This window comes from Ornithorhynchus anatinus, chromosome 4, assembly GCF_004115215.2.
Source record: "Ornithorhynchus anatinus isolate Pmale09 chromosome 4, mOrnAna1.pri.v4, whole genome shotgun sequence".
Lineage (NCBI taxonomy): Eukaryota > Metazoa > Chordata > Mammalia > Monotremata > Ornithorhynchidae > Ornithorhynchus > Ornithorhynchus anatinus.
Window position 1 is genome coordinate 36,731,871 of NC_041731.1, and position 26,581 is coordinate 36,758,451.

The window sequence follows — 26,581 nt, forward strand, 5'->3', positions numbered from 1 at the left end:
TACCAACATTATTATTATTATTATGATTTCCAAATCTACAGAGCTCAGACCTCTCTCCTTCTCTCCCGTCTCACGTTTCCTCCTGTCTTCAGGACATCTCTACTTGGATATCCCACCTACACCTCAAACGTAACATGCCCCAGATAAAATTCCTTATCTTCCCACTCAAACCCTGTCCTCTCCCTGACTTTTTTTGTCACTGTAGACAACACCACCTCCATCCTTCCTGTCTCACAAGCCTGAAACCTTGGTATTAGCCTTGATTCATCTCACTCATTCGATGCACATCTTCGATCTTTCTCTAAACCACATTGATCCAAGCACTTTTCCTATCCCTCCTTGATTACCGAATCAGCCTCCTTACTGACCTCCCCACCTCCGATTTATTCATTCATTCAATCATATTTACTGAGCGCTTACTATGTGCAGAGCACTGTACTAAGCGCTTGAAATGTACGTTGTACAAATGTACAATGTACAATAGAGAAGCAGCGTGGCTCAGTGGAAAGAGCCTGGGCTTGGGAGTCATAGCTCATGGGTTCGAATCTCGGCTCCGCCGCTTGTCAGCTGTGTGACCTTGGGCACGTCACTTAACTTCTCTGTGCCTCAGTTACCTTATCTGTAAAATGGGGATTAAGATTGTGAGCCTCATGTGGGGCAACCCGATGACCCTGTATCTCCCTCAGCGCTTAGAACAGTGCTCTGCACATAGTAAGCGCTTAACAAATACCAACATTATTACAATTAGGCAACAGATAGAGACGATCCCTGCCCAACAGTGGGCTCCCAGTCTAAACGGGGGAGACAGACAACAAAACAAAACAAAACGAGTAGTCTGGCATCAGTATCATCAAGATAAATAGAATCATAGATATAATAATAATAATGTTGGTATATGTTAAGCACTTACTATGTGCAGAGCACTGTTCTAAGCGCTGGGGTAGATAAAAGATAATCAGGTTGTCCCACGTGAGGCTCACAGTTAATCCCCCTTTGACAGATGAAGTAACTGAGGCACAGAGAAGTTAAGTGACTCGCCCACAGTCACACAGCCGACACGTGGCAGAGTCGGGATGCGAACCCATGACCTCTGACTCCCAAGCCCGGGCACTTTCCACTGAGCCACGCTGCTTAACAAAATAAATAGAGTAATAAATAATACATACAAATGGGCAACAGCGCTGTGGGGAGGGGAAGGGGGAAGAGCAGAGGGAGGGAGTTGGGGGAAGGGGGAGGGGAGGAGGGGTAGAGGGAAAGGGAGGGCTCAGTCTGGGAAGGCCTCCTGGAGGAGGTGAGCTCTCCGTAGGGCTTTGAAGAGGGGAAGAGAGTTAGTCCTATCTCCCCACACTCCAGTCCATACTTCACTCCGCCGCCTGGATTGTTTTTCTACAAAAACGTTCAGTCCGTGTTTTCCCACTCCTCAACAACCCTCCAGTGGTTGCCGACCCACCTCCGCACCAAACAGAAACTCCTTACCGTAGGTTTTAAAGCACTCAATCACCTTGGGCTCCGCCACCTTACCTCGCTGGTCTCCTACTCCAACCCAGCCCACACTCTTCATTCCTGTTATGCCAACCTACTCACTCTACCTTGATCTTGTCTACCTCACCAACACCATCTCAGCCACGTCCTGTTTATGGCCTGGAAAGTCCTCCCTCTTCATATCCGACAGATGATCACTCTCCCCACCGTCAAAGCCTTATTAAAGGCACTTCTTCTGGGCTTTCCCTGATTAGGCTCTCATTTCCTCTTCTCCCACTCCCTTCTTTGTTACCCTGCCGCTTTAATTTGCACTTTTATTCACACCTCCCTCAGCCCCACAGCATTTATGAGAAGCAGGGTGGTCCAGGGGATAGAGCTCGGGCCTGGGAGTCAGAAAGTCATGGGTTCTAATCTCAGCTCCGCCACTTGCCTGCTGTGTGATCTTGGGCACGTCACGTCACTTCTCTGGGCCTCAGTTCCCTCTTCTATAAAACGGAGATTGAGACACCGTGAGCCCCACGTGGGACAGGGGCTGTGTCCAACACTATTTTCTTGTATTCACCCGAGCGCTGGTATAGTTCCAGGCACATAGTAAGCGCTTTACAAATACCATCACTATTATTATTATTTATGTGCTTATCCTTTATTTGTATTCATGTCTGTAGACTGTCAACTCACCGTGGGCAGGAAACGTGCCTACCAACTCTGTTATATTATACTCTCCCAAGCAATTAGTCCAGCACTCTGCAAAACAGGAAGGGCTCAATAAATACGACTAATTGACTCATCGACTGATAGATCGATTTCTGGCAATTATGCCCTTAGACTTGTAAATCATCGCTTTATCATTCAGAGATGTTATTATACGCCGAGGTCACCCCAAGCAAAATCAGCTCAATAAATTCTGCATCCGGCAGCACCAGCCCAGCCAGCCGTGAACGCTGGTTTACTTCCTGCCGTGAGTCTGGGCTCCAACGTAGGAGAATTTCAAAGCGCTTTACACCTTTGAGCTCGTTCACCTTCACAACATCCTGTGAGTCAAATGGGGAAATGGGTGGGCGTGAAGGTTACATCGCCCCACTTTACATCGCCCCATTTTATAGATGGGGAAACTGAGGTCCAGAGTGGGGAAGGGACCTCCCACCCCTCATCCTCAGTCAGGAAGGAGGCTTCACTATAGCTGGTGCAAGTTTGGCACAGAAAAAGAACGGAAGCAGCTTTTCATTCAAACGTGTTTACTAAGCACTTACTGTGCGCAGAGCACTGGACTAAACTTGACGTCACTGCCACGAGCAAAGCCCAAGAAGAGCCAAATTGCAGCAGGAAGGATTTAGGTTAGACAGATAGAAGTGTTGACTGAGAAGAACGGCTTTGGGCTGATGATGTTATCTCGGAGATCATCATCAGTGGCATTTATCGAGCACTTAGTATGTGCAGAGAACAGTACTAAGTACTTGTGAGTTGGCCGACATGTTCCCTGCCTACCATGAGTTTACAGTCTTGGGATCAAATCGCACCATCGCCCACATTACCATCGCCCACATTGAAGACCAGGGAGAAATCCCATCTGAGATGGTTTGGAAGAAGCCCTGCCCGGAGGCAGGGCGCTGGACTTGATGAACTCTGGAGGCCCTTCTGGTCCCGGAATTCCACAGCGAGACGAAGGGAGCCTCACGCGGGGCCAGGAGAGAAGTCAGCGGGTCATAGGTTCTAATCCCAGCTCTGCCACTTGTCTTCTGTGTGACCCTGGGCAAGTCACTTCACTTCTCTGTGCCTCAGTTACCTCGTGTAAAATCTGGATCAAGACTGGGAGCCCCACGGGGGACAGGGAATGTGTCCAATCCGATTTGCTTGTATCCACCCCGGCGTTTAGTACAGTGCCTGGCACATAATAATAATAATAATAATGTTGGTATTTGTTAAGCGCTTACTATGTGCCGAGCACTGTTCTAAGCGCTGGGGTAGACATAGGGGAATCAGGTTGTCCCACGTGGGGCTCACAGTCTTAATCCCCATTTTACAGATGAGGGAACTGAGGCCCAGAGAAGTTAAGTGACTTGCCCACAGTCACACAGCCGACAAGTGGCAGAGCTGGGATTCGAACTCATGAGCCCTGACTCCAAAGCCCGTGCTCTTTCCACTGAGCCACGCTGCTTCTCCAGCGCTTAACAAATGCCACAATTATTATTATTATTCAGATGCTGAGACTTCGGAGGCTCTTCTGGAATCCGTTAGACTGTAAGCCCGTCGATTAGACTGTGCGCCCGTCAAAAGGCAGGGACTGTCTCTATCTGCTAGCGATTTGTCCATTCCAAGCGCTTAGTACAGTGCTCTGCACATAGTAAGCGCTCAATAAATACTATTGAATGAAAACCCTCGCCCCCTGGTGGCCATAACCAGGATGACACCCCAGTGCCTATGGCAGCAGGAAAATACAAGACAAAAAAAAAAAAAGAAATCCACCTTTGTTCCTTCTGCAGGTACTTTCGCCCCAGAAGCCAACTCCTGAGGAAGGGGAATTGGGTGCCCCCTCCCGAGGCAGGAACATGGCATCCTTTCCCCGTCCCTCACTCTGGGATTTTGAGACCCTTTTAGCCCCAAATCCCAGTACTCCAGACCCACACCATCACCTCTCCCCCGGGGAGGCTTCAGAGAAAGGAATAACAAACTCGACGACCAATAAAACGTAATGAATAAAAATATAGAATAACGAATAATGAAAATCCCTGGCTGCTCGGCCTATGCCCTCAGTGCTCCTTGGTGCGCTTCCAGACGGCCCTGGACCCGAAGTCCCACTCGAGCTCTGGAGGGGAGGGAGGCCCACGCAGCCAACAACCCTTATAAACTCCAATCTGCCATTTATTCGTCTGCCTTTCCCATTAGATTGTAAATTCTTCACCGGCACGGATCACGTCTACTAACGCTACCGCACTCTCCCAAGCACTCGGCACAGTGATCTGCACATAGTAAGCATCCAGTAAATTCTATGGATTTGAATGATTAGAAACCAGCACTGGAGTCTCCCCCTGGGATTTCTGCTTCAGTGATGGTGCTCCCGTGGTGGGGGAGAGGGGCCTTGCCCTGGTTTCAAGGCCATCACGACTCTGAGTCTTGCAGGATTTCCTCTCTCTCTGTCTCCTGCTACTTCTTTCCCCCATCACCCTCCCCACGGCAATCCCACTGGGCATCTCCATTCCCATCTGATGCTGTCACACTATGTGACTGGGGAATTAGCTTCTAGGGGCGACTGGATGCCAGCGGTGGGTGGATTCGGGGGCCCAGCCGCAACCCCGAGAAGGGGCTGTCCCAGCTCCTCCGTTTCCTTTTTTTAAATTGGGGTTTGTTAAGTGCTTACTAGGAGCCAGGCGCTGCACTAACCGAGGGGATAGATACAAGACACAATCCATGTCCCACACGGGGCTCGCGCTCTTAATCCCCATCTTAATCATAATCATTATGGTACTTGTCAAGCACTTACTATGTGCGCCGCACTCTTCTAAGTGCCGGGGTAGATACAAGTTAATCAGGTTGGACACAGTCCCTGTCTCACATGGGGCTCAAGTCTTAATCCCCATTTTATAGATGAGATAACCGAGGCCTAGAAAAGTGAAGCAACTTGCCCGAGGTCACCCAGCAGACACGCGGCGGGGCCGGGATCTGACTCGTAGGCCTCTGTCCACTTTCTGACTGAGAGTTACTCGATGGGAGCTCTGGGTCGACCAAAGGCTCTCACCCCTGTGACAGGAGGGCTGGGCCGGGACCTGGCTGCCCCCGCTCTCCTGGGCAGGGGCCTGAGTAAAAGACAGAGGAGCCCCACGATTCCGCCCCTCGCCCGGGCAGAGCCAGTCCCCATGACCAAGAGCTTAGGATGGGCCCAGTCTTGGCAGGGACAGGTCAAGGCACCCAGGGTCCTGGCTCTTCCTAGTCCTGGATTCCAGCTGCCTTCCTGGCTCAGATCGGCCCCCAACAGGGGCCTTGGGGCTAGGACCAGGCCCCGCCCTGCCCTGATAATTATAGTACTTGTTAAGCCCCTACTATGTGCCAAGCACTGCTCTACACGATGGGGGTCGATACAAGTTAATCAGGTTGGGCACAGTCTCTGTCCCACAGGGAGCTCACAGTCTTAATCCTCATTTTACAAATGAGGGAACTGAGGCCCAGAGAGGTGAACTGATTTACGCAAGGTCACCCGGCAGACAAATGTCAGAGGCGGGATTAGAACCCCGATCCTTCTGACTCCCAGGCTTGGGATCTACCCGCTTCCCCGTAACCCACCCTCCCTGGGCCTCTGGGGTTTGGTACCAGTTGGGGGGTCGGGGGGAAGGAGGGAGAAACACACACACACACACACACACACACACACACACACACTTTCTCTCTGTCTCCCTCTCACTGTGTCCCTCTCTGTGTCTCTCGCTGTCGCTCTCTCTCTCTCTGTCTCGCTCTCTCTGCATCTCTCTCTGTTTCTCTGTTTGTGTGTGTCTCTCTCTGTCACCCTCTCTGTGTGACTTTCTCTCTGTCTCTCTGTGTCTCCCTCTCTCTGTCTCTCTCTGCGTCTCCCTGTCTCTGGGTCTCCCTCTCTGTGTCTCTCTGTGTCTCCCTCTCTCTGTCTCTCTGACTCCCTCCGTCTCTGTGTGTCTCTCCCTCTCAGTCTCCCTCCCTCTGTCCCCCTCTCTGTCTGTGTCCGTCTGTCTGTCTGTCTCTGTGTCTGTCCGTCCCCCGGGGTCCCCTGGCCTGCGGGGTGGGGGGGTGCGGGGGTGTCTCTGTCGCCCTCTCCCCTGGGGGCTTGGGAGTGTGGTGGGGCGGGCTGTCCCTGGCGGCACTGACCTGGGGGTGGGGGTCCACCATCATCATCCTCGGCTCATCGTCCCCGGACGCTCAGCGCCTGCCTCGGCGGGACCCAGGGGAGAGGGGCTCCTGGGGGGCTCCGGGGGTCCTCGGGGGGGGGGGTCCTCCGCCCATCCACCCCCCGCCCCCCGGCCCGGCTGCCCAACCAGGCGATGCTCAGGGCGCAGCGGCGGGGCTCCTGCCCGGGCAGGTCGACCCCGGAGCCCCGGCCCCTCCGGACCCCCGGCCCCTCCGGAGCCCCGGCTCAGAGCCCCGGGAGCCCCGGCCGCAGCCCCGCCGCTCCCATTGTCCGCCGCCCGAGCCCCGAGCTCCGCCCCCCTGGCAGGGGGAACCCCCGAGCCCCCGCCCACAGCCCCAGAGGAGCCTCCCCACGCCTCTCCTCCCCCCTCGTCCCCTCTGCTCCTTTCCACTCTGCTCCTCTCTGCTCCCCTTTGCTCCCTTCTGCTCCTTTCCACTTGGCTTCCCCCCCCCCACGATCCCCTCCGCTCCCCTTTGCACACCTCTGCTGCTTTCCACTCCCTTCATCTCCGCTCCCACTCGATCCCCTCCTCTCCCCTCTGCTCTCCCCTGCTCCCCCCTGCTCTGCCCCCCTCTGCTCCCCTTTGCTCCCTTCTGCTCCTTTCCACTCCTTTCATCTCTGCTCCCCCCTGCTCCGCCCCCCTCTGCTCTGCTCCCTTCTGCGCTGCTCCTCTCTGCTCCCCTTGGGTCCCCTCTGCTCCTTTCCTCGCTGTTCCTCTCTGCTTCCCCCTGCTCCTCTCCTCTCCCCTCTGCTCCTCTGTCCCCCTCTGCTCTGCTCCCCTTTGCTTCCCTCTGCTCCGCTCTGTCCCCCTCTGCTCTGCTCCCTTCTGCCCTGCTCTCTCCTGCTCTCCTTTGGCCCCCCTCTGCTCCTTTCCACTCCTTTCCTCTCTGCTCCCTCCTGCTCCTCTCCGCTCCCTTCTGCTCTCCTCCCTTCTGCTCCATCCCTCTCTGCCCCCCTTGGCTCCCCTCTGCTCCCCTTTGCTCCCCTCTGCTCCTTTCCACTCTGTTCCCGTTTGCCCCCCTGCTCCTCTCTGCCGCTCCCAATCTGCTTCTCTCTGCTCCTCTCCGCTCCCCCCTGCTCCTCTCTGCTAATAATAATTCTGGGATTGCTTAAGCATTTACTATGTGCCAAGCACTGTTCTAAGCGCTGGATAGACCCAAGGTAAATCAGGTTGGACACAGTCCCTGTCCCTAGTAGGGCTCACACGCTTATCTTCATTTTACAGTTGAGGTGACTGAGGCACGGAGAAGTGAAGTGATTCACCCAAGGTCACACAGAAGACAAGTGGAGGAGTCAGAATTAGAACCCACGACCTCTGACTCCCAAGTCCATGCTCTTGCCACTAGGCCGTGCTGCTCCCCTTTGCAGTGCTCTGCTTCTTTCTGATCCATTCCCCTCTGCTCCCTTATGCTCCTCTCCCCTCTGCTCTGCTTTTTTCTGCTCCCCTAACTCCCCTTGGTTCCCCTCAGCTCTGCCCAGCTAGGCTCCCTTCAGCTCGGCTGAGCTCTGCCCGATTGGGCTCCAGGGAGGCAATCCCCCCACCCCTTTCCCTTGTCCCATCCCCACCCCCTACCCCCGTGCCCAGCATCCCAGGGCAGGGCACTGGGAGTTGGGAGGGATGAAATCTCTGGGAAACCTGTGTGAGGCCTCCCCTGCCCAACCCCGCGCTCACCCCTCTCATCCCCCTCACCCACTCAGAGCAGCTAGAGGACACCCCTTGCGTCACTACTGCACCCTGATCTCTGAGACACCCACCCACCCACTTACTGCACGTTGTACATGTCCATAATCACTGTACACACCACAACACACACACAAACCCCTACCTTCCCCTCCCCTACCTCTACTTGGGTTCAGTTCTGGTCCCCTTCTGTGCCATCCCGAGGAGTTACCAGGACAGGCAACCTTAATTTTTGCCAGGAATAAATACAAACAGTCCCCACGGGCCCACCATCCTGGTCCTTAAGCCCTGTGGATGCATACACACATTCTCCTCTACATCTGGGCTGGCCCTGCTTTTTCTACACATTCTCTGTTGTAATAAATAATAATTTTTAAGCCCCTACTATGAGTCGATCACTGTTCTAAGCACTGGGGTAGAAACAAGTTGAGCAGATTGAACCCAGTCCCTGCCCCACTTGAGGCTCCCAATCTAAGCAGAAGGGAGAATATTTAATCTCCAATTTACAAAGGAGGAAACTGAGGCCCAGCACACATCCACTGACCTTGCTGCCCCCCATTCCACCCCGACACACTCATACTGACCTTAGAGGGCACCTTATCCCTCCGACATGCGTCACACACACACCCACCCACACATTTACACTCTTCCTGCTGCGTACATTCACTGTCCCTTTCAGCACCAGTTATACATGTCGTAAATGCTCACACGTGTCACATGTGGTCCTTTTCCTGTTGTGCAGAACGGCTCATATTGCCCATTTGGCAGGTTATTGCTGCTGTTACTCATGCAGGGACCCTGTCCCGATTTCCGTCTGTCCCACCTGCTTGGTCTCTGTGGTCTACGGTCACTCCTCCATGCACGGCCTCCCCCCACCCTCCATCCTCTCCACCCTCAAGGTTCCTAGGGCTCAGCCCACGCCGACCTTGAGGCACGGGGCCACAGGAGGACTACGATTATGGGAAACAGCGGCAGCCAGGGCAGAGAAAAGCCAGGAGCGGGATAAAGGGAAGGCCCATGTGAGAGACATTGTTTCCAACCCAAAGTGGGACTCGCCCATGGAGAGCATTCACTGTTCCCCATCCCTGGGCTGTGGGCTCCCTCCTCCCACCCTTCACTCCCACCCCCCTGTGGAGTCCTCAACCACCTGAGTGAACAGCGCTCCGAAAGCTGGAGTTGCCTGGAGACGGCGAAAATAAACTGCCGCTTCCTCGTGGCAGAGGAGAAAGGCTGCTTCCTTCTCCCCAGGAGGAGCTGAGTTTCTGAGAGAGGCAGAGCTCCTTTGGAACACTGGGTCTGAAGGAGCCCCGTGTCATCACGCTGGCCCTTTTGCCGAGAGACCCCAGAGACCCCATCTCTTCCCCTCCTGCTCCGGGGTGACCCTGGTGGGCTCTGGGGGATGCCCGGGCACCGATCTCAAGGGCTGTGGTTCTCAAACACCACCTTCCTACAACTCCCTTCCCATCCCCCAACATCCTTCCCTCCAAAATAACATCCCTCCCACCCACCCACAGTCTGGCTCTTTGGCACTAAGGCACAGCTTAAAAGCAAGGGGATGAAGATGGGGTGGTGGGGGGCACTGAGCTAAAAACCTTTCTGACTTCAGCCCTACTCACCCTACTGGCTGAAGGTGTGAGGTTGGGGATGGTGGTGGGTCTTTGGTTCTGTGGAATAGGTCAAGAGCAGATGACCTTCCCCACAGGGAAGATTCTACCCTCGCCTCAGCAGCTCAGCTGCACTGTTACCTTGAGTGAGCCTGGAAAGGGGAGAGAAAGCACCAGTTGGAGCTGGCTCAGACCAAGAAGTGTCCCTGGGGAAGACAAAGGAAGGGCAAGGGAGCAGGCCTCTGCCTGGCCCATTTCAGCATCCACAGAGGCCAGGTGAGGCCCGTTGGCCAGCTGGGCCGTTGGAAACCTCAGCGGGACTCTACACTGTAAGCTCACTGTGGCCAGGGGATGTGACTGTTTATTGTTATATTGTCCTCTCCCCAGCACTTACTACAGTAATAGTAAGTGCTCAATAAATACGACTGAATGAATGATTTGGGCCCAGGGCATAGTTGAGGCAGGGATTCTTTATCTCAAGGGTCTGAGAAGGGGCAAGGGGCAAGCCCCTCACCGGACGTTTGTGAGGAAGTGAGGGAGGGACCCAGTCAGGACTCAGTAAATGTCGTCGATGACGAAGATGTTGAACCCTCAGTGCCAGAGGCCAGCAGGAAAGGTTCCTGATACACTTTTGGAGGCGGCTCGTTTTGGGCAAGGAACGTGTGTCCCAACTCTTGTTATACTGTATTCCCCCAAGCACGTACTATTGCTCTGAACATGGGAGTACTCGATAAATACGATTGATTGATCGATCGATTGATTCTGGGTCGGAATCTGGGTCGGGATGAAGAGCTCACGAGAGCAGCCACGCATCCTCTCCGCTTTCTCTTGATTTTCTATCTGTCCTGGAGACTTCAAGAGCCACCAGAGCCCCAGTAGACAGAGCAGGGAGACGGGAACGAAATGAATGTGCACGGAGGGGAGGACGGCAGGAGGTAGAGGCCGGTGAGCCGAGGCCTGATAGGGAAGCAGGACCCCGGGATGATCCCAGGAATGGAATCCCTGGAGAGATGGAACTGCGGTTCCCTCCGCTTTATTAGTCTCGGCTGGGCGGTGGAGCCTAGCACTGATTAGAGCCCCGGGAACCATTCCAGCCACCATTCTGACTCTCAGCCCGGCTGAGTGAAGTGGAAGAGATCCCCAGTTTGGAGGAGCACTTTGTGGAGGAGAGAACCACCCCGCTTACACTGGAAAACCCCGGTGGTGATGGGGCTGCGGAGCCTTTGAGTGTGAAGAGCTCCGTTGCCACGGCAACAGCAGAACCTCAGTTGAACGAGAGTAGCCCCACGCCACCAGTGGCTATTTATGAGGTGGCTGACAGGTGCAGTGTGCAAATGAGGCCAGGAGTGGAAAGGAGGAGGAGGATCTTGGCGGAGGGTCCTCCCCTCGCAACCCGCCAGCCGGGGGGGAACTCCCAGCGTAGGGGGTCACCACCCAGGACCCACCTCGATTACAGTACTTCTGTGTGGGTCACGGTGTCAGGCACTAGAAGCAGGGAAGCAGCATGGTCCAACGGGTAGCGCATGGGCCTGGGAGTCAGAAGGAACTGGGGTGGAATCCCAGCTCTGCCACTTGTCTGCTGTGTGATCTTGGAAAAGTCACCGCACTTCTCTGGGTCTCAGTTACCTGATCTGTGAAATGGGGATAAAGAGTGTGAGCCCCATGTGGGACAGGGACTGTGTTCAACCCAATTTGCTTGTAACCCCCCCAGGGCTAGTACAGTGCCTGACACATAGTAAGTGCTAAACAAATACCGTAATGATTATTACTATGAATAATTGTAGTTGAGAAGCAGCGTGGCTCAGTGGAAAGAGCCCGGGCTTGGGAGTCAGAGGTCATGAGTTCGAATCCCAGCTCTGCCACTTGTCAGCTGTGTGACTGTGGGCAAGTCACTTCACTTCTCTGTGCCTCAGTTCCCTCATCTGTAAAATGGGGATTAACTGTGAGCCTCACGTGGGACGACCTGATTACCCTGTATCTACTCTAGCGCCTAGAACAGTGCTCTGCCCATAGTAAGCGCTTAACAAATATCAACATTATTATTAATCTTTACTCTCTGTGAACATCCCAAAGCCAGCCTTTCACCTGGAGAATCTGTTTTCCCATTCTTCTCCAAGGGAGCGGGCAAGTGACCGCTATTTCCTCCCAGAGGAAAGGTCCCATAAGTCGAAGTCCGGCTGCCTCCCAGAGAGGACACCTTATAAGGCCCTGGTTCATCTGGGACCAAGGCAGAACTGGGGAAGATGACACCCTGAGGTCAGTTGAACCAAAAAGAAGGGAAGGGTTAATTAAATTCCAACATCCAAGGGAAGTGGTGAAAGTAGCCACTCCCTTGGCTTTTTCTATTTTAAGTAGGCAGCTGTCTCATTCAGGATAATCCCCCCTCTGCCACATGCCCGCTGTGGGCAAGTCACTTAATTTCTCTGTGCCTCAGTTATCTCATCTGTAAAACGGGGATTGTGAGATGGGGACTGCATCTGTCCTGATTATCTTGTCTCTCCCCCAGCACTTAGAACAGTGCTTGACAGTGCTTAATAAATATTGTTATTATTATTATTCATCCATGTTCCCGGTCAGGAATTTCTGGCCTGATGACCCGAGAAGTCTCTTCCAGCTCTCCAGTTCTATGATGGAAACACTGGAGGTCAGACCTGGAGAAACACATCTCCTCTTTTGGTTAAAAGCTTGTCTCATTTGCAAAATAGAGCTAGACTCTAGACTGTAAGCTTGTTGTGGGTGGGGAATGTGCCTGTTATACTGACCTCTCCCAAGCACTTAGTACAATGTCCTGAACAAAGTAAGAACTCAATAAATACGATTGATTGATTGCTCCCGCTTGCGACCGGAAATCGTTGATACAGGATGGGAGGGTTCCTTCAGAGGTCAGCTCATTCAGCCCTCTGCCCCCAGGCAGTACTGCTCCAAAATCACCAGAGAAAGAGTGTCTGCTGCCTCCACCTCCCACCCGCTCTCATCTGCCCACCCGGGATGCCAGCTGGCAGAGGCTACTCCCAGGGAGGGCCCGAGCTGCCCTAGGGTCCTCTGTCCGGCTCAGAGATGGTCCGTTCGGAGCTGTCTCAGGCTGGCCTGTCCCGGGGGCTGGCCCCTGCCTATGATTTGGGCGCTCGCACTCAGCAAGGCTAGGGCCCTAGTGACTCTCTGCGCTCACCCCAGGCCAAATGAGTGATTGGGCACCGACATCCTCCTGCTGAGGAAGGGGGAGCGGAACTTGCTGAGGACTGGAGGGGTCAGCAAGGCCCAGGAAATAAAGGGGGGTTGTCAGAGCTACAGGTCCTTCACCTGCTCTTTCTCCGGGCCAGCTGGGGATTACCCGGACACAAGCCTCAGGGACTGGCGATGGCATGCTGGGTCCTGTGGGAGCTCCTCATTTTCCTGGGAGAAGCAGCCATGGGGCAAAGGCTGCAGGGAAGGATAAGTTGGCGCTTAAACTCATGTGCCTTCTGCCCTCTCCCTCAACTCACCTTCCTTATCCTGAGCCAACAGCTGGGTTAAGAACATGTCTACCAACTCTGTTATATTGTACTCTCCCAAGCCCTTAGTACAGTGCTCTAGACACAGTAAGAGCTCAAAAAATGCAACTGATTGATGTGGTAGGCCTTGGACTGGGTCCAGAAGGAATAATAATAATAATAATAACGGCGGTATTTAAGTGCTTAGTATGTGTCAGGTACTGTACTGTGCACTGGGGTAGATACGAGGCGATTGGTTTGGACACAGTTCCTGTTCCACATAGAGCTCACCGTCTTAACCCCCAGTTTACAGATGAGGTAACTGAGGCCCAGAGAAGGGAAGTGACTTGCCCAAGATTACACAGCAGACAAGTGGCAGAGCTGGGATTAGAACCCAGGTCCTTCTGGCTCCCAGGTCTGTGGTGTCTCCACTAAGCCATGCTGCTTTTCTGGCAGCCACAGAGAGGGGAGTAAAGCTGTACCTTTTGTTCACACTCTGAGGACTCCTGGGGAAGCTGGTGGCATGGAAACCACCCCTGTTGGTCCACTTCTCTGGGACTGTGAGCCATCGGGGACAGCTGGGGGCCAGAAGCAGGGCAGTTCGGGGATTAAGGAGACCCACGGATGCTCTGGGCTCAAGCAGTTCTGGGGGGAGGTGAGGGTGGTGGATGACCCGGAAGAGGGTTCAGACAGCAGCCAAAACCCAGTACAAGGAGAGCCAGCCCCCCACTTCAACGCTCTGGTCCACGAGCTTCAAGCCTGCAGATTGTTAATGTCTGTCTTCCCATCTAGACCGTAAGCTCCTTGTGGTCAGGGAATGTGTCTATTCATTCAATAGTATTTTTCATTCAATAGTATTTATTGAGCACTTACTACGTGCAGAGCACTGTACTAAGCGCTTGGAATGTACAAATCGGCAACAGATAGAGACAGTCCCTGCCCTTTGACGGGCACACAGTCTAATTGACGGGTTTACAGTCTAATCTAACCAGCTGTGTTGTATCATACTCTCCCAAGCATTTGGTACAGTGCTCTCTATCCAATAAGTGCTCAATAAAAGCCATTATTTGAGTGAGACATGGAAGGAGCTGCTGCTAAAACCCAGCCCTGTGCCGCCTCTGCCGGGTCTTAGGAAAAGGCTGCTCTTCTCCCCATTGACGTCAGAGTAGGTAATGTTTAAAGCTTCTCTGAGCCTCAGGTGCCTCATCTGTATAATGGAGATCAAATATCTGTTCTCCTTCCTACTTGAGCTGTGAGGCCCATGTGGGATGGGGTCCGTATCCGGCTTGATTAGCTTGGATAGACTCCAGCACTTAGCACATAGTAAATGCTTCTCAAATATCACAGGTATTATTAAAACCGGAGGTGGACCAAAAGCCCTCTCGAAGTCCCTATCTCCACCGTCCCCTCTTCAAGAACTTCAGCTGAGCCAAGTGACCAGTTGCCGAATCCTTTCACCCATTCATATCCCGGGCCCTCTGCCTCTTCCACTTTGCCCTCGCCACCTATGGAGGCAGAGGTCCAGGGGACATCAGCTGGAAGAGGCCGAGACCCAACTTGAGTCAGGGAAGCGATCCGGAAGCCCGGTGCTGGCCCTCTCCCTTCCTCTCTCCGTGTCCTTGCCCTTCTCTGAGGTCACTCTGATCTCTGCTCCCCTGACCATGCCCAGAACAGGCCCAGGTCATCACGCTTCCCATCTCGTCTCAGTTCCATTCGAGATATCCGGCCCAAGAGGAGGTACCTTCTCCTCCCACGCTCATCCTAGTTTCTCATCACTCCCTTTTGCCCAAAGAACTTGTTCGGCCCCGTCTCTCTGGAAACCGGCATCTCGGCCTGCTGGGGCTACCTTCCTCCCGGGACTCCCGGCAGCACGGGAACATCACCGCAGTGTCGTTGGCTCCCTGCTGGCCCGTAGGTGACGACCGGGACCCTCCCCCAAGCCGAGTCACAGGCAGGAAGCAGAGGGCAAGTGTGGATTGGGGGAAGAACAGCTGGCTGCCAGCACAAGACAAAGTGGACACTGCCATCCCTGACTTGACCAGATCATCGTCTGACCATCGCCGATCATCACACCTGGCATCTCCCCGTGGGAGAGGCAGGGAGGGTCCTGAGCCCTGACGGCGGAAACTCTTCTATTACAGCCCAGGCCGCACACTCCTCTCCTCTAGCGCTTGCTTACTCACTGTGCCCCAATCTCATCTAACTCACCGCCGACACCTTTCCCACATCCTCCCCCTAGCCTGGAACTCCCCTCCCTCCCCCCGGCACTCTATATTTGCCAAACCACTACTCTCCTCACCTTCAAAGCATTATTAAAGTCACATTTCCCCTGAACGGCCTTCCCCGATCAAGTCCTCTTTCCTCCCGCTCACTCTCCCCTCTGGGTCATCTCTGCACTTAGATCTGTTACCTTTGGGCATTTGATACGCTCCCCACTCCCAAACCCACAGCACCTATGTACGTATATTTAAATTACTTATCAATTATTTATATTAATATCTGACCCCCCCCCCCCAGACTAAGCTCATTATAGGCAGGGAAGATGTCTGCTAATTCTGTTGTCGTACTCTCCTAAGTGCTTAGTACAGTGCTCTGCACATAGTAAGTGCTCAAGCAGCATTGTGTAGAGGATAGAGCGTGGACCTGGGAGTCGGAAGGTCATGCCCAACTCACTTCGCTGTGCCTCAGTTACCTCATCTGTAAAATGGGGATTGAGACTGTGAATCCCATATGGGACGGGGACTGTGTCCAACCCAATTTGCTTGTATCCACCCCAGTGCTTAGTACACTGCCTGGTATATAGTAAGTGCTTGACTAAATTCTCTAGACTGTGAGCTCATTGTGGGCAGGGAATGCGTCTGCTTACTGTTGTATTGTACTCTCCCCAGCACTTAGTACAGTGTTCTGCACACAGTAAGTGCTCAATAAATACAATTGAATGAAAACACCATCATTATTATTAATATTAGTAAATAGCATTGATCGATTGAGGCAGGGAGCCAGCTCATTCACCCTGGCCTTTCCACTGGCCAGTTGGGAACTTGGGAAGGAAGCTCCCCTTGTCCTCCCCGCAACTATCCTCTCCCAGCCATCGGGGAGTGAGACCAAAGTCCGGCGGTGCCCACCACCATCCCCATTGGGCAACCGGGCCGCACCCAACGATCCCGCGACTCTGCCTCTTCCTGGTTTGCGTCTGCCTATTGGGCGAGGACTGTCTTTCCAGGCTTTTTTACACGTTGGCAGGTTTTGGAGGGAGGTCCCGATTAGAAATGCCCCCCGATGAGACCAAAGCGAGAATAAAACAGTAGCATAGAACGATCCATCTTGCCCTCTGTCCGTTTCTCTTCTTTATCATCAGCTCCGCAGCTCTTTCGCGTTCTTCTCCAGCGACAAGAACCGGACCTGCTTCATGCCGGGGGGCACAGGCTTCCTGTCATCCCAGAGGTACTCCGGGGACAGAACCTTCGACGGTTTGTGCGTAATGAAGTGCCGGTTGAGGTGACTCTCCTCCTGCCAGGCGGCCATGATGCCGTTGGCTTTGTCTGCCAGGATTCCCATGTGGCAGGCCCCGGTGAACTCGTACACCTTCTTCACCAGCCCTCCAAACACTGCCCCGCCGTAGTAAAAGTCCCCCTCCTCATCGGCAACAAAGGCGGAGGAAGAGGGCCTCCTTTCATAGGGAAACTGCTGGCGGGGCACAGCGTAGTAGCCAGGGTGGATGGCGGCCACTAGGTCTCCCAAGGTCTCCACCCCCCAGGGGCTCCGGAAGACCATATCGACATCCAGGCAAAAGAGATAGTCCACGTCCCGATGGCTGGTCTCGGCAATGTGCCGGTTGATGGCCTCCATCCGCCGCATGGATATCTCCTCCCAGTGGGAGTATCCCCGGACGGGGACGGTACTCAGACGGCGACCCGGCCCTAGGGACACCTCGGGGATCGCCTGGGGATCACTGGTGAAGACGTAATAGTTGACCCGGTAGCCTTGCATGAAGAACTCCTCTGCCGTCTGCACAAAGCGACGGACGAATTTCGTGTACCTGTACCGAGACCGGAGAAGGACATTCGTTACAATAAGTATGGGGCTGGGAGGGACGGGGAAGAGGTGGGGATAAGGGAAAAGGAGAAGGAGGAGGAGGAGGAGGAGAAGGAGGAGGAAGAGGTAGAGGTGGGTGGGGGGGACACAGAAAACCGGCAGGAATAAGGCAGCAAGCAGAATGGTCTTGTGGGAAGAGCACGGGCCTGGGAGTCAGAAGACCTGGGTTCTAATCCCACTTCTGCACCACTTGTCTGCTGTGTGATCTCGGGCAAATCACTTAGCTTCTCTGTGCCTCAGTTACCCCATCTGCAAAATGGGGATTAAGACTGTGAGCCCCATGTGGGACATGGTGTGTCCACGCTGATGGTCTTCTATCTACCCCATCACTTATTACGGTGCCTGGTGCACTGTAAGCATTTAACAAATACCATTATTATTAATTTTTTTTTAAATAGATACCATGGAAAATGGGAGAAGGTGCCAGTGTGGCCTGATGGAAAGAGCATAGGACCGAGAGGCGGAAGGCCTGGATTCTAATCCCAGTTTTACATCTGGCCACTTGCGTGACTTAGGACAAGTCGCTTAACCTCTCTCTGCCTCAATTTCCTCATCTGCCAAATGAGATAAAATACCTCTCTACCCCCCACTCTTAGATTATGAGCCCTGGATGGGGCGGAAACTGCTTGATTTGATTCCACCCCACACTTACCTTGCAGAAAGTGTTTAACAAATGCTATAATAAGAAGGACAAGGTGAGAAATGGGGAGAAAAGGGGAAGAGATGGATGGTTAGAGAAAATAGTCGCCCCCTCCCCCGTCACCAGCAACTTACTTTCCAATGGCGAACACCGTGACCCCTATGGTGAGGTTCAGGGGTCGGTAGATGCGATTCAAGATCTCAGAGTTGAAAGTTCCTTCGGAGACGATAGGTGCCAACCATGGGGTGAGTGTCAGGACCCCTTTAGGGCTGAAGAAAGGAATGAGTGAAAAATCTGATGTCTGCCTTGGCTTCTAATCATGCCTTTAAAGATGGAGACTTGGGGATAAGTACTCGATACCTTCACAGGGCCTACCATCATCACTCGCATGAGATGTGGGTTGGAAAGTTGCCCTTGTTTTGGAGATTGCCAACTCCCCATGCCAAGCCTGACCTGAAATCCACCTCCCACCCTGGCCCGGTGCCCAAAGACAAGTACATGGGTGGACAACCAGCATGGTTCAGTGGAAAGAGCACAAGCTTGGGAGTCAGAAAGTCATGGGTTCTAATCCTTCTCCGCCACTTGCCTGTTGTGTGACCTTGGACAAGCCACTTAACTTCTCTGTGCCTCAGTTCCCCCATCTGTCAAATGGGGATGAAAACTGTGAGCCCCACGTGGGACAACCTGATCACCTTGTATCTTCCCCAGCGCTTAGAACAGTGCTTGGCACATAGTAAGCACTTAACAAATGCCATCGTTATTACTGCGTTATTAAATGGAGTTCCTTTCTTTTCCATAAAATAGATCAGGCAGTAGTATTTAGGGAACACCTGCTGTGAGCAGAGTACTTACTAAGCGCTTGAAATTTTACAGTTTTCATTGGACTGAGACTCTCAGACCTCAGAGGACCAGTGATGGAAGCAGTGCATTTCCTGCCTTTTCCCGGCTCTTCCCCCCTTAGCCAAGAGGACCTCTCCCTCTGGGTGTCCCGAGCACACAACGGCAAAAACTACAGTTGTCCTCTGCAGTCAGTCAATCAAGGGTACTGAGCCCTTCTTCTGTGCAGAACACTGTACTAAGTGTTGGGGAAAGTACAACAGAGATAGTAGTATCCCCACTCCTCAAAGATTTCCAACTGTTTCCCATTTCTCTCCTCATCAAGCAGAAACTAATGACCATAATCTTTAGGGAACTTAATCAGCTCAATCATGCAAATCACATCTCTCTCTCTTCTGCCCCACTTAACTCTTTTCTCCCACTACAAATCTGTTTGCACCCTCTGTTCTTTTAAAAACTACGCACTGCCTCGTTCTCTTGTCTTCCACCACTGATCTTTTGCTCATGTCCTTCCCCATGACTTAAACTTCTTCCTCTTTCAAATTTGACCCACCTCAGCTCACCATGGCTTCTCCTCCTGGAAGGCTTCCATGATTAATCTCTATTCTTTCCACTTTTTATCTTCCCAGCTGACACTTCATCCTTTCTGTGCCACTAAGCACTCAACTCCTTCTATGCTTTACACATATTTCTTTGTACTCTGTTACCTCCTCCTACTTTTAATTTATTCCACAAGATTCTAAATTCCATGAGGAATCAGGGTATCAGGTCTGTTGATTCTGTCACCTTCTCGCATGTGTGACTGTGAGCCCCATCTGGGATAGGGACTGTGTCTAACCTGCTTAACTTGTATCTACTCAGCACTTGGAACAGTGCTTTGCACATCGGAAGCACTTCAGTAGCATTATTTTTTTTTCCCCCAAGCACGTAGCACAGGAGGCACTTGATAAATACTATTCACTGATAGATCGATAGTTGGGGCCTATCGGTTGGCAGGTGGAGAGAGTTGTGAAAGGTTGTTCTCCAGGAGTCATAGTTTGACTTCCAAAGAGCTACCAGGGGCGCAAGAGCCACAGTTTAACATTCCCCTTGTGCCCAGTTCCCACGGCACAGTGAATTCAAACTTTCCTCCCAGAGTTGAGCGTGATGGCGTAGTGAGAATGCTCATGGCAAGAACATTCTTGCCACGGGAAGCAGCGTGGCTTAGCAGAAGGAGCACTGGCCTGGCTGGGAGTGAGAGGATCTGGGTCCTAATCCCGGCTCTGCCACTTATCTGCTGTGTGACCTTGGGCAAGTCACTTCCCTTCTCTGGGCCTCATTTACCTCATCTGTAAAATGGGGGTTAAGACTGTGAGCCCCATGTAGGACATGAACTGTGTCTAACCTGAATGTCTTGTATCTACCCCGGGGCTTAATACAGTACGTGAGAAACAACGTGGTGTAGTAGATAGAGCGCGGGACTGGGAGTCAGAAGGTCACGGGTTCTAATTTTGGCTCCACCACTTGTCTGCTGTGTGAGCTTGGGCAAGTCGCTTCATTTCTCTGTGCCTCATTTACCTCATCTGTAAAATGGGGATTAAGCCTGGGAGCCCCATGTGGGACAAGGACTTTGTCCAAACCGCTTTGCTTGTATCCACCCCAGCGCTCAGTATAGTGCCTGGCACATAGTAAGCACTTAAATACCACACTTATGATTATTACAGTGCCTGGAATGTAATAAATGCTTAACAAATACAATAAAAAAGAGGGGAAGGGATTTCCAGTGTAATCTGAAATGTGAGCTGGAGGGGTTCAGGGGACATTGATGAGTGGCTACCAGGTGGAGTTTGGAAGAAAATGATTCTTTGCTGGAGATCACCAATGGTATTTATTGAGGGCTTACTGTGTGCAGAGCACTGGACTTGATCAAGGTGAGCAAAATGGCTTTCTTTTCCCATCCTTTCTCGCCCAGTCTATAGAAGTGTCCATTCCTGTGAAATGCACATTGCTCTGTCCTGTGAGCCTTAGCACACTTTCTCCTTCTACCAGCTTCAAGAAAGATATCCATCACCTTCGATTCTGGGTCTGGGACCCTGAATCAAATCAGGTCCCCCCCTACTCCCGCTAGAAAAGAGGAAGAACATCTTCTGCCCCTGAATGAAGAGGGAAAAGGGATCTGAAAAGGGTGGGCTCCTTGCTTCAAAGCTTCTTGTCAGTTGGCTGGTGAACTATCTTTTATTCCCCATCTTTGCTCTTTTGGGCTTTTTAATGGGATGCACCCTCCTCCCTTGGTAAATTGCTTACATAATCTCCGCTGGTGAAGCAAAATTAATCAAGCACTCCTGGTAATCAGGATGATTTATCAGTGGTTAATCACCCTAAAAAGACCATTTCATTCCCAACCATCAGGACGGGCACTTACTGCTGCTCCAGCCATTTGGGCTGAGGATAAGACAACCTGCAAAGTAGAGCAAATAAACAGTGAGGAGCAAAGCAAAGGGGTGAGGGGAGAGAATGGTTTCCAGGCAGGAAATGTGGGGATCTGCTTACCGGGGAAACGGCTGGAACGACTTCTCTTCCGCATAGCGCAGTTGCAGTGAGCTGAATTGGAGGGAGAGAGACAAGATTTAGACACCCATAGTCCTGGAGGGGGGAGGCTCGGAAGCTGGGTCTCTCCAGACCCCCGAACTCCCTTTAAGGGGCTTGCTGAGCCCCAAGATATTCCTGACTTGAGAAAACATATTCATCTGATTCTCCAGTCCAATGCCAGTCCCACTCAGGAAAGGTAATACCCGTCTCTGGGATGACCCCAGAGGAGAATGGCTAGCTGCTAAAAGTCAGCAGTAGCCGAGGGCTTAGTGTTGGAATCCACTTGAAAACATGAGAAACCACTCACTACCTACCCTGTCCCCACAGCGGAACTTTCAGTCAAGTTTAAGTCAAGAAGGAATCGGTTGTCTAGTGCTTCAAGGGCACCGAGGGGAGTGTCTATTTTGGGGGTGCCGTTAGGCAGCAACAGCATTTACTGAGCATCCACTATGTGGAGAGCACTCTGCTACCTGCAGATTTACAGAGGAAGACAAAGATGCCTTCCCTGCCCTAGGAGTTCCCAGCTCCCAGGCTGCCATAAATAAGCAACTCATAACGCTCTATCGGGTTGCTGATTAGAGTGCCTGGAGCCTGGTGGGATGAGTTGGATGGGAAAGCCGGGCAAGCCCGTAAGGATGGAGGTCTCTGTCCTTTTGGGGAGCAAAAGGGTTTCCTATTGCCAGGGGATTTCTCTCCATGCAGGCCCAGAACTCTTTCTCCAGCATCCAGGGAGTCTCCTTGGAAACACTGCTGCTTGGCCTCGATCACGCCCAGACCTGCCTGCACTGCTAGTGGCCTAAATCGATCAGTGGTATTTATCGAGCGCTTACTTTGTGCAGTGCACCGTACTAAGCACTTGGGAGAGAACAATTCAATATAGCTGGGAGACACGTTCCCTGCCCACAAGATAAGCGAGCATGCCACAACTTTGGAGTTCAGAGTTTTCAGAAGGCAGAAACTCCACTCCAGTACCTAGCTCATTTGAGACTCTCAATCCCCATGAGCTGATTTATTGGGAAGTGGATTTTGAACAAAGGAAGAGAGCACGTGGGTTTTTCCAGAAGGGTCCTCTTTCCCAAAGTTGAACATAAGTTGGAACCAGATTCTACAGAAAATGGTATCATTTGGCGGGGGCGTGGTCTTTTTTTTTTTTTAATGGTACTTGCTAAGTGCTTACTATGTGTCGGGCTCCGTACTAAGAGCTGGGGTAGATGCAAGGTGTGTACAATCCATGTCCCTCGTGGGACTCACAGTCTTAAACCCCATTGCACAGATGAGAAGCGTGAAGCTCAATGACTTGCCCAAGGTCACCCAGCAGGCAAGTGGTGGAGCCAGGATTAGAAACCAGGTCCTCCTAGGACTATGCTTTTTCCGTTGACCATGTTGCTTCCCAGTTCTTTTGTTCCGCTCCTTTCCACTTGGCTGCAGGGCCGTGTCTCCAGGAGTAGCTCTTCCCCTTTCCCAGCTGCCCACAATGCTCAGAGCTTGCTCTGATCCCAATTACTTACGAGTGCCAACTCTGGGCAAACCACTGTACTGAGTGCCAGAAAAGCTGACGTGGGAGTGTGGGGAAAAATAGAGAACAGGGAGGAAGAAAAAAAGCAGAGCAATAGTGCAATCAAATCATTTTCAACAATCAAAACTTAATCACGAATCATAAAATTTTAAATGCCCCGTGTTTACAGTTACCCTACACCCAAAATGCTCTTAACAACTCTTATTTCTCAATTTGATACTTACAAGATTTCTGGGCAAGGAAGGTACTGTGGAAGATAGTGGGTGGGCCAGTTCCAGATTAAAAGCCTAAAAAGAAATAGAAAACTAGTGGCATTTCTTTCCTGAAGGTAAGGAGCCCTTTAGAACGCAAACCACAACCTATGGGATGCTGAAAGAACTTGTTTGGACCTGCTGGATCCATAACTCGAGTGACAAAAACACCCCAAACCTTCCAAGGGACTGGCAAAATCAAAATCGTTCAAGTGCCTGGGCAGGGAATATGTCTATCAGTCTGTTGTACTATACCCTCCCAAGCGCTTAGTACAGTGCTCTGCAAAGATAAGCACTCCACAAATACCACTGATGATGATGATGGGTGAAGAGAATTACTTTCTACTGCAGTGGTGATTTCCTCTTCTTGCTCATTTCCTAAGAGTCGCGATCTATGCTCTCCCTCTTCCCTGGAGAGAAGATGTTAAAGGATAGTTTCAAATTCCTAGAAGACTGGAGAACTCTTGTAATGATATTAATTCAGCAGCAAGCTTCCTGCCGATCTTTGACGGCTTTATGAAATGACAAGCCAAATGCAGCGAGCAGATTTGTCATTTTGCATTCATGCTGCAACTGTGCCCATGAATCCTTGGTGAGAAGTATAGAGTGATCCACTTGAAAGTGCCACAATTTCAGCATGGTATTATCAATCGAGGGCATTTATTGAGCACTTAGCGTATTGCAGAACACTGTAGTAAGTGCTAGGGAGACTAGAGAAGCAGCGTGGCTCTGTGGAAAGAGCCCGGGCTTGGGAGTCAGAGGTCATGGGTTCTAATCCCGGCTCCGCCACTTGTCAGCTGCGTGACTGTGGGCAAGTCATAACTTCTCTGTGCCTCAGTTACCTCATCTGTAAAATGAGGATTAACTGTGAGCCTCACGTGGGACAACCTGATTACCCTGTATCTACCCCAGCGCTTAGAACAGTGCTCTGCACGTAGTAAGCGCTTAACAAATACCAACATTATTATTATTATTATTATTACAATAGGGTCATTCCCTGCCCACAGAGAGCTTACAGTCTAGAATCCTCCCTTTCCCCTTCTCTTTCCTCTAACTTTCCATTTCCTCCCACCCTGCCCCCTTCCACCTCTGCTCACTTGGGGCTCCACAAACTTCTGTGTTATAGGTTTTTTCTGTTAAAATGCCAATTCCCCAAGGATGGAGAATTCTTGAAAGCTCCCAGACCCCAACCCCTTATGGAACCCCCAAAAATCCCTAGATGAGGACGGTGATGGTATAAAGGAGCAGAGCTGATGGAGTTGGAGGACTGGAAGCTTCAACATTCCACCACTCAGGCCTGGTCCTTTTAGGGAGTTTAGGGAATAGTTAATCAGACTGGAAACTTTTCTGATCATCTTTAGGCCAGAAGAGGGTACAAGCTTGGCAGCCCAGGGCCAAAGGAGCGCTCATATGACAACAATAATAATGGTATTTTTTAAGTGCTTACTATATGCCAAGCACTGTACTAAGCCCCGGGGTAGATACAAGATAATTGATTGGACACAGTCCCTGTCCCACAAGGGGCTCATGATCTTAATCTCCATTTTGCAGATGAGGTAACGGAGACACAGAGAAGTGAAGTGACTTGCCCAAGGTCACACAACGGACTAATGGCGGAGCCGAGATTAGAAACCAGGTCCTTCTGACTCCCAGGGCCGTGCTCTTTCCATTAGGCCAACGTGTTTGGAGAGGAAGCCGGCATCAGTCTCCTGTTAGGCTGGGACGGTGTGGGCGGAGGGATTGGATGCTCTCTGCTCCTGGAGGAGGAAACCCCTGGGTCATCAGGCCGAACTCACCAGGACACGAAGGGCACCGTGAGCAAGCTGAGGGTGATGGCTCCCGCAGCGAGGTTCTTCCAATGCATTGCTGGACTTGGGCCACAGAACCGGGTCCCTCTGGGTCTCGGACCCACCCCAGACACCCTTCAGAGCTGTCTGAGAACAGAAAACCGAAATATCACCTTGACAATGGGAGCCTAAGTGAGAGTCTGGGCTTATTATCTGATTGCAGAGACGCACCCTTCTATATCCGGAATGCTTCCCAGTACGTGATTCATCACCTCCTGTAGGACGATGATCTCTGTGACCCGCGGGATAAGCAATTCGATAGTTGGGCTGCAGGAGAAAGCTCAGTGCTCTGGCAACTGAGGCAGCCTCAGCAGACTTGCTCAAATCCCTCTTTTCTAAAGTAGAAAAGCAGCAGCTTCGGAATTTTCCTTCCAAACCGGTATGATCTGAAGGACCCTGGTGACTGTAGAGGAGCAAACCTCACCACATGATAGGGGGTGGGGAAATCACCTAACCTTCAGCTGTTAGGATTTTTATAGGCCCAGGGGCCAGAATGATGTTTTTTCCCCCCAGGGACTCCCTGACAAATTAAGGGGAGAGAGAGAGAGTCCCACCCAAATCCCAACTTCTAGACACCATAATGGTTAAACCCTCTTTTCATCTGGAAGCTCTTCAGTAACTGAGCCAGTTCTTTCAGGATATTCATTCATTTAATCGAATTTATTGAGCACTTACTCCGTGCAAAGCACTGTACTAAGCACTTGGGAGAGTACCACACAACAATAAACAGGCACATTCCTTGTCCATAGTGAGCCCACAGTCTAGAGGGGGAGACAGACATTACAGTCTGACTCAAGGCATTTGGTGGGAGCAGGTGAAATCAGGTCCGAACACCTTTGCCAGACAATAAGAATAGCCAGAAGCAGCAGGGAAAGCCTTCTCTACAGACAAGGACTGTGGGGAATTATCAGGGCTCTCGCTGGCGGAATTTATTTCTGGCAGAAAAAAAAAAAAAGAACTTGTTAGAATCTCACTGGCTGAAATCAGACCCATTTTTCAAAATACTGGAAACTCCCCGCCCCCAGCCGGATTCAGTGTCTCACCACTGCTTAGTAAGTTCTTGTTCAATGAGACTGTTGCTTTATTTATAATGAGAGCAAGGGAGTCCGGAGGGCCTGTTCTGCCCTTCAGAGCGTGATCCTGGATTATTGTTTCCTACCTCTCAATCGCAGCGATACCCACTCCAAACTGATGATAGGAGGAAGTCCCTGAGCAGGATACTGTGATTTTTCTCTTCTGGGAGACAGGGACGGCTCGCTCCAATTCACCAAAGCCCGTTGGCTCCACGGGCACGGAGAAACCGGTGATCTGCCCGCTGAGTCATTCCGGCAACACAGCTGGCCGAAACGGATCCCCAGAGGGGGAGAAGGGTCCTGGAAATGAAGACAGCGATTTGGTTGTCTCTCTTCTAAGGAGGTGCAGTCCGAAAGCAACTTCTTTTTGGCTTAGGCCCAAGAAGGGAAAGAAGAACAGACTCTAACTCTGCTTAGCGGCACATTCGCCAGTGCTAATGGAGCAGGCAGGACTCTAATCACAGCCTGTTTATCAGTCCTGGCTCTCAGAATGACCTGGATATTCTAGTCTACCAGTCACTCCCTCTTATTATTATGGTATTTTTTCAAGCGCCTATTATGTGTCAAGCTGTGGTAGAACCTAGCTAAACAGGGTTGGGCACGGTATCTGTCCCACTTGGGGCTCATAGGTTTCTTTTGGTTTGGTTTCT

At 51.8% G+C, this 26,581-nt stretch overlaps 2 protein-coding genes across 3 annotated transcripts in view; both read right to left on the reverse strand.

The window, feature by feature from the left end:
- Positions 1-6,403, reverse strand: part of RALGDS (ral guanine nucleotide dissociation stimulator) — a 91,850-nt gene extending 85,447 nt beyond the window's left edge. Inside the window, exon 1 of the mRNA XM_029062943.2 lies at positions 6,310-6,403. Coding sequence (XP_028918776.1) covers positions 6,310-6,336 — 27 coding nt within the window. The 5' untranslated portion in view covers positions 6,337-6,403. The remainder of the gene's footprint in view (positions 1-6,309) is intronic.
- Positions 6,404-16,038: 9,635 nt separating this feature from the next.
- Positions 16,039-26,363, reverse strand: GBGT1 (globoside alpha-1,3-N-acetylgalactosaminyltransferase 1 (FORS blood group)). 2 transcript variants are annotated; one of them, XM_007664823.3, is made up of 7 exons: positions 26,018-26,363; positions 24,808-24,945; positions 22,985-23,047; positions 21,206-21,256; positions 21,078-21,113; positions 17,974-18,108; positions 16,039-17,143 (listed from the first exon to the last, which is right to left on the reverse strand). In XM_007664823.3, exons 2-7 carry the CDS (start codon positions 24,873-24,875, stop codon positions 16,459-16,461), a joined length of 1,038 nt encoding a protein of 345 aa, XP_007663013.1. In that variant the 5' UTR covers positions 24,876-24,945; positions 26,018-26,363; the 3' UTR covers positions 16,039-16,458. The 2 variants fall into 2 exon arrangements, with proteins under 2 accessions (XP_007663013.1, XP_028917981.1); XM_029062148.2 differs by lacking the exon at positions 21,078-21,113.
- Positions 26,364-26,581: the final 218 nt, after the last annotated feature.

Bases quoted from the DNA above. Each gene is read 5' to 3' on its own strand.
- GBGT1 (XM_007664823.3), bottom strand. From the start codon at position 24,875: ATGCATTGGAAGAACCTCGCTGCGGGAGCCATCACCCTCAGCTTGCTC. The intron at 23,048-24,807 runs GTGAGTTCGGCC...ATTTCTTTTTAG, and splicing joins ACGGTGCCCTTCGTGTCCTG to GCTTTTAATCTGGAACTGGC. The intron at 21,257-22,984 runs GTAAGTATCAAA...CCTCCAATTCAG, and splicing joins CTTCCTTGCCCAGAAATCTT to CTCACTGCAACTGCGCTATG.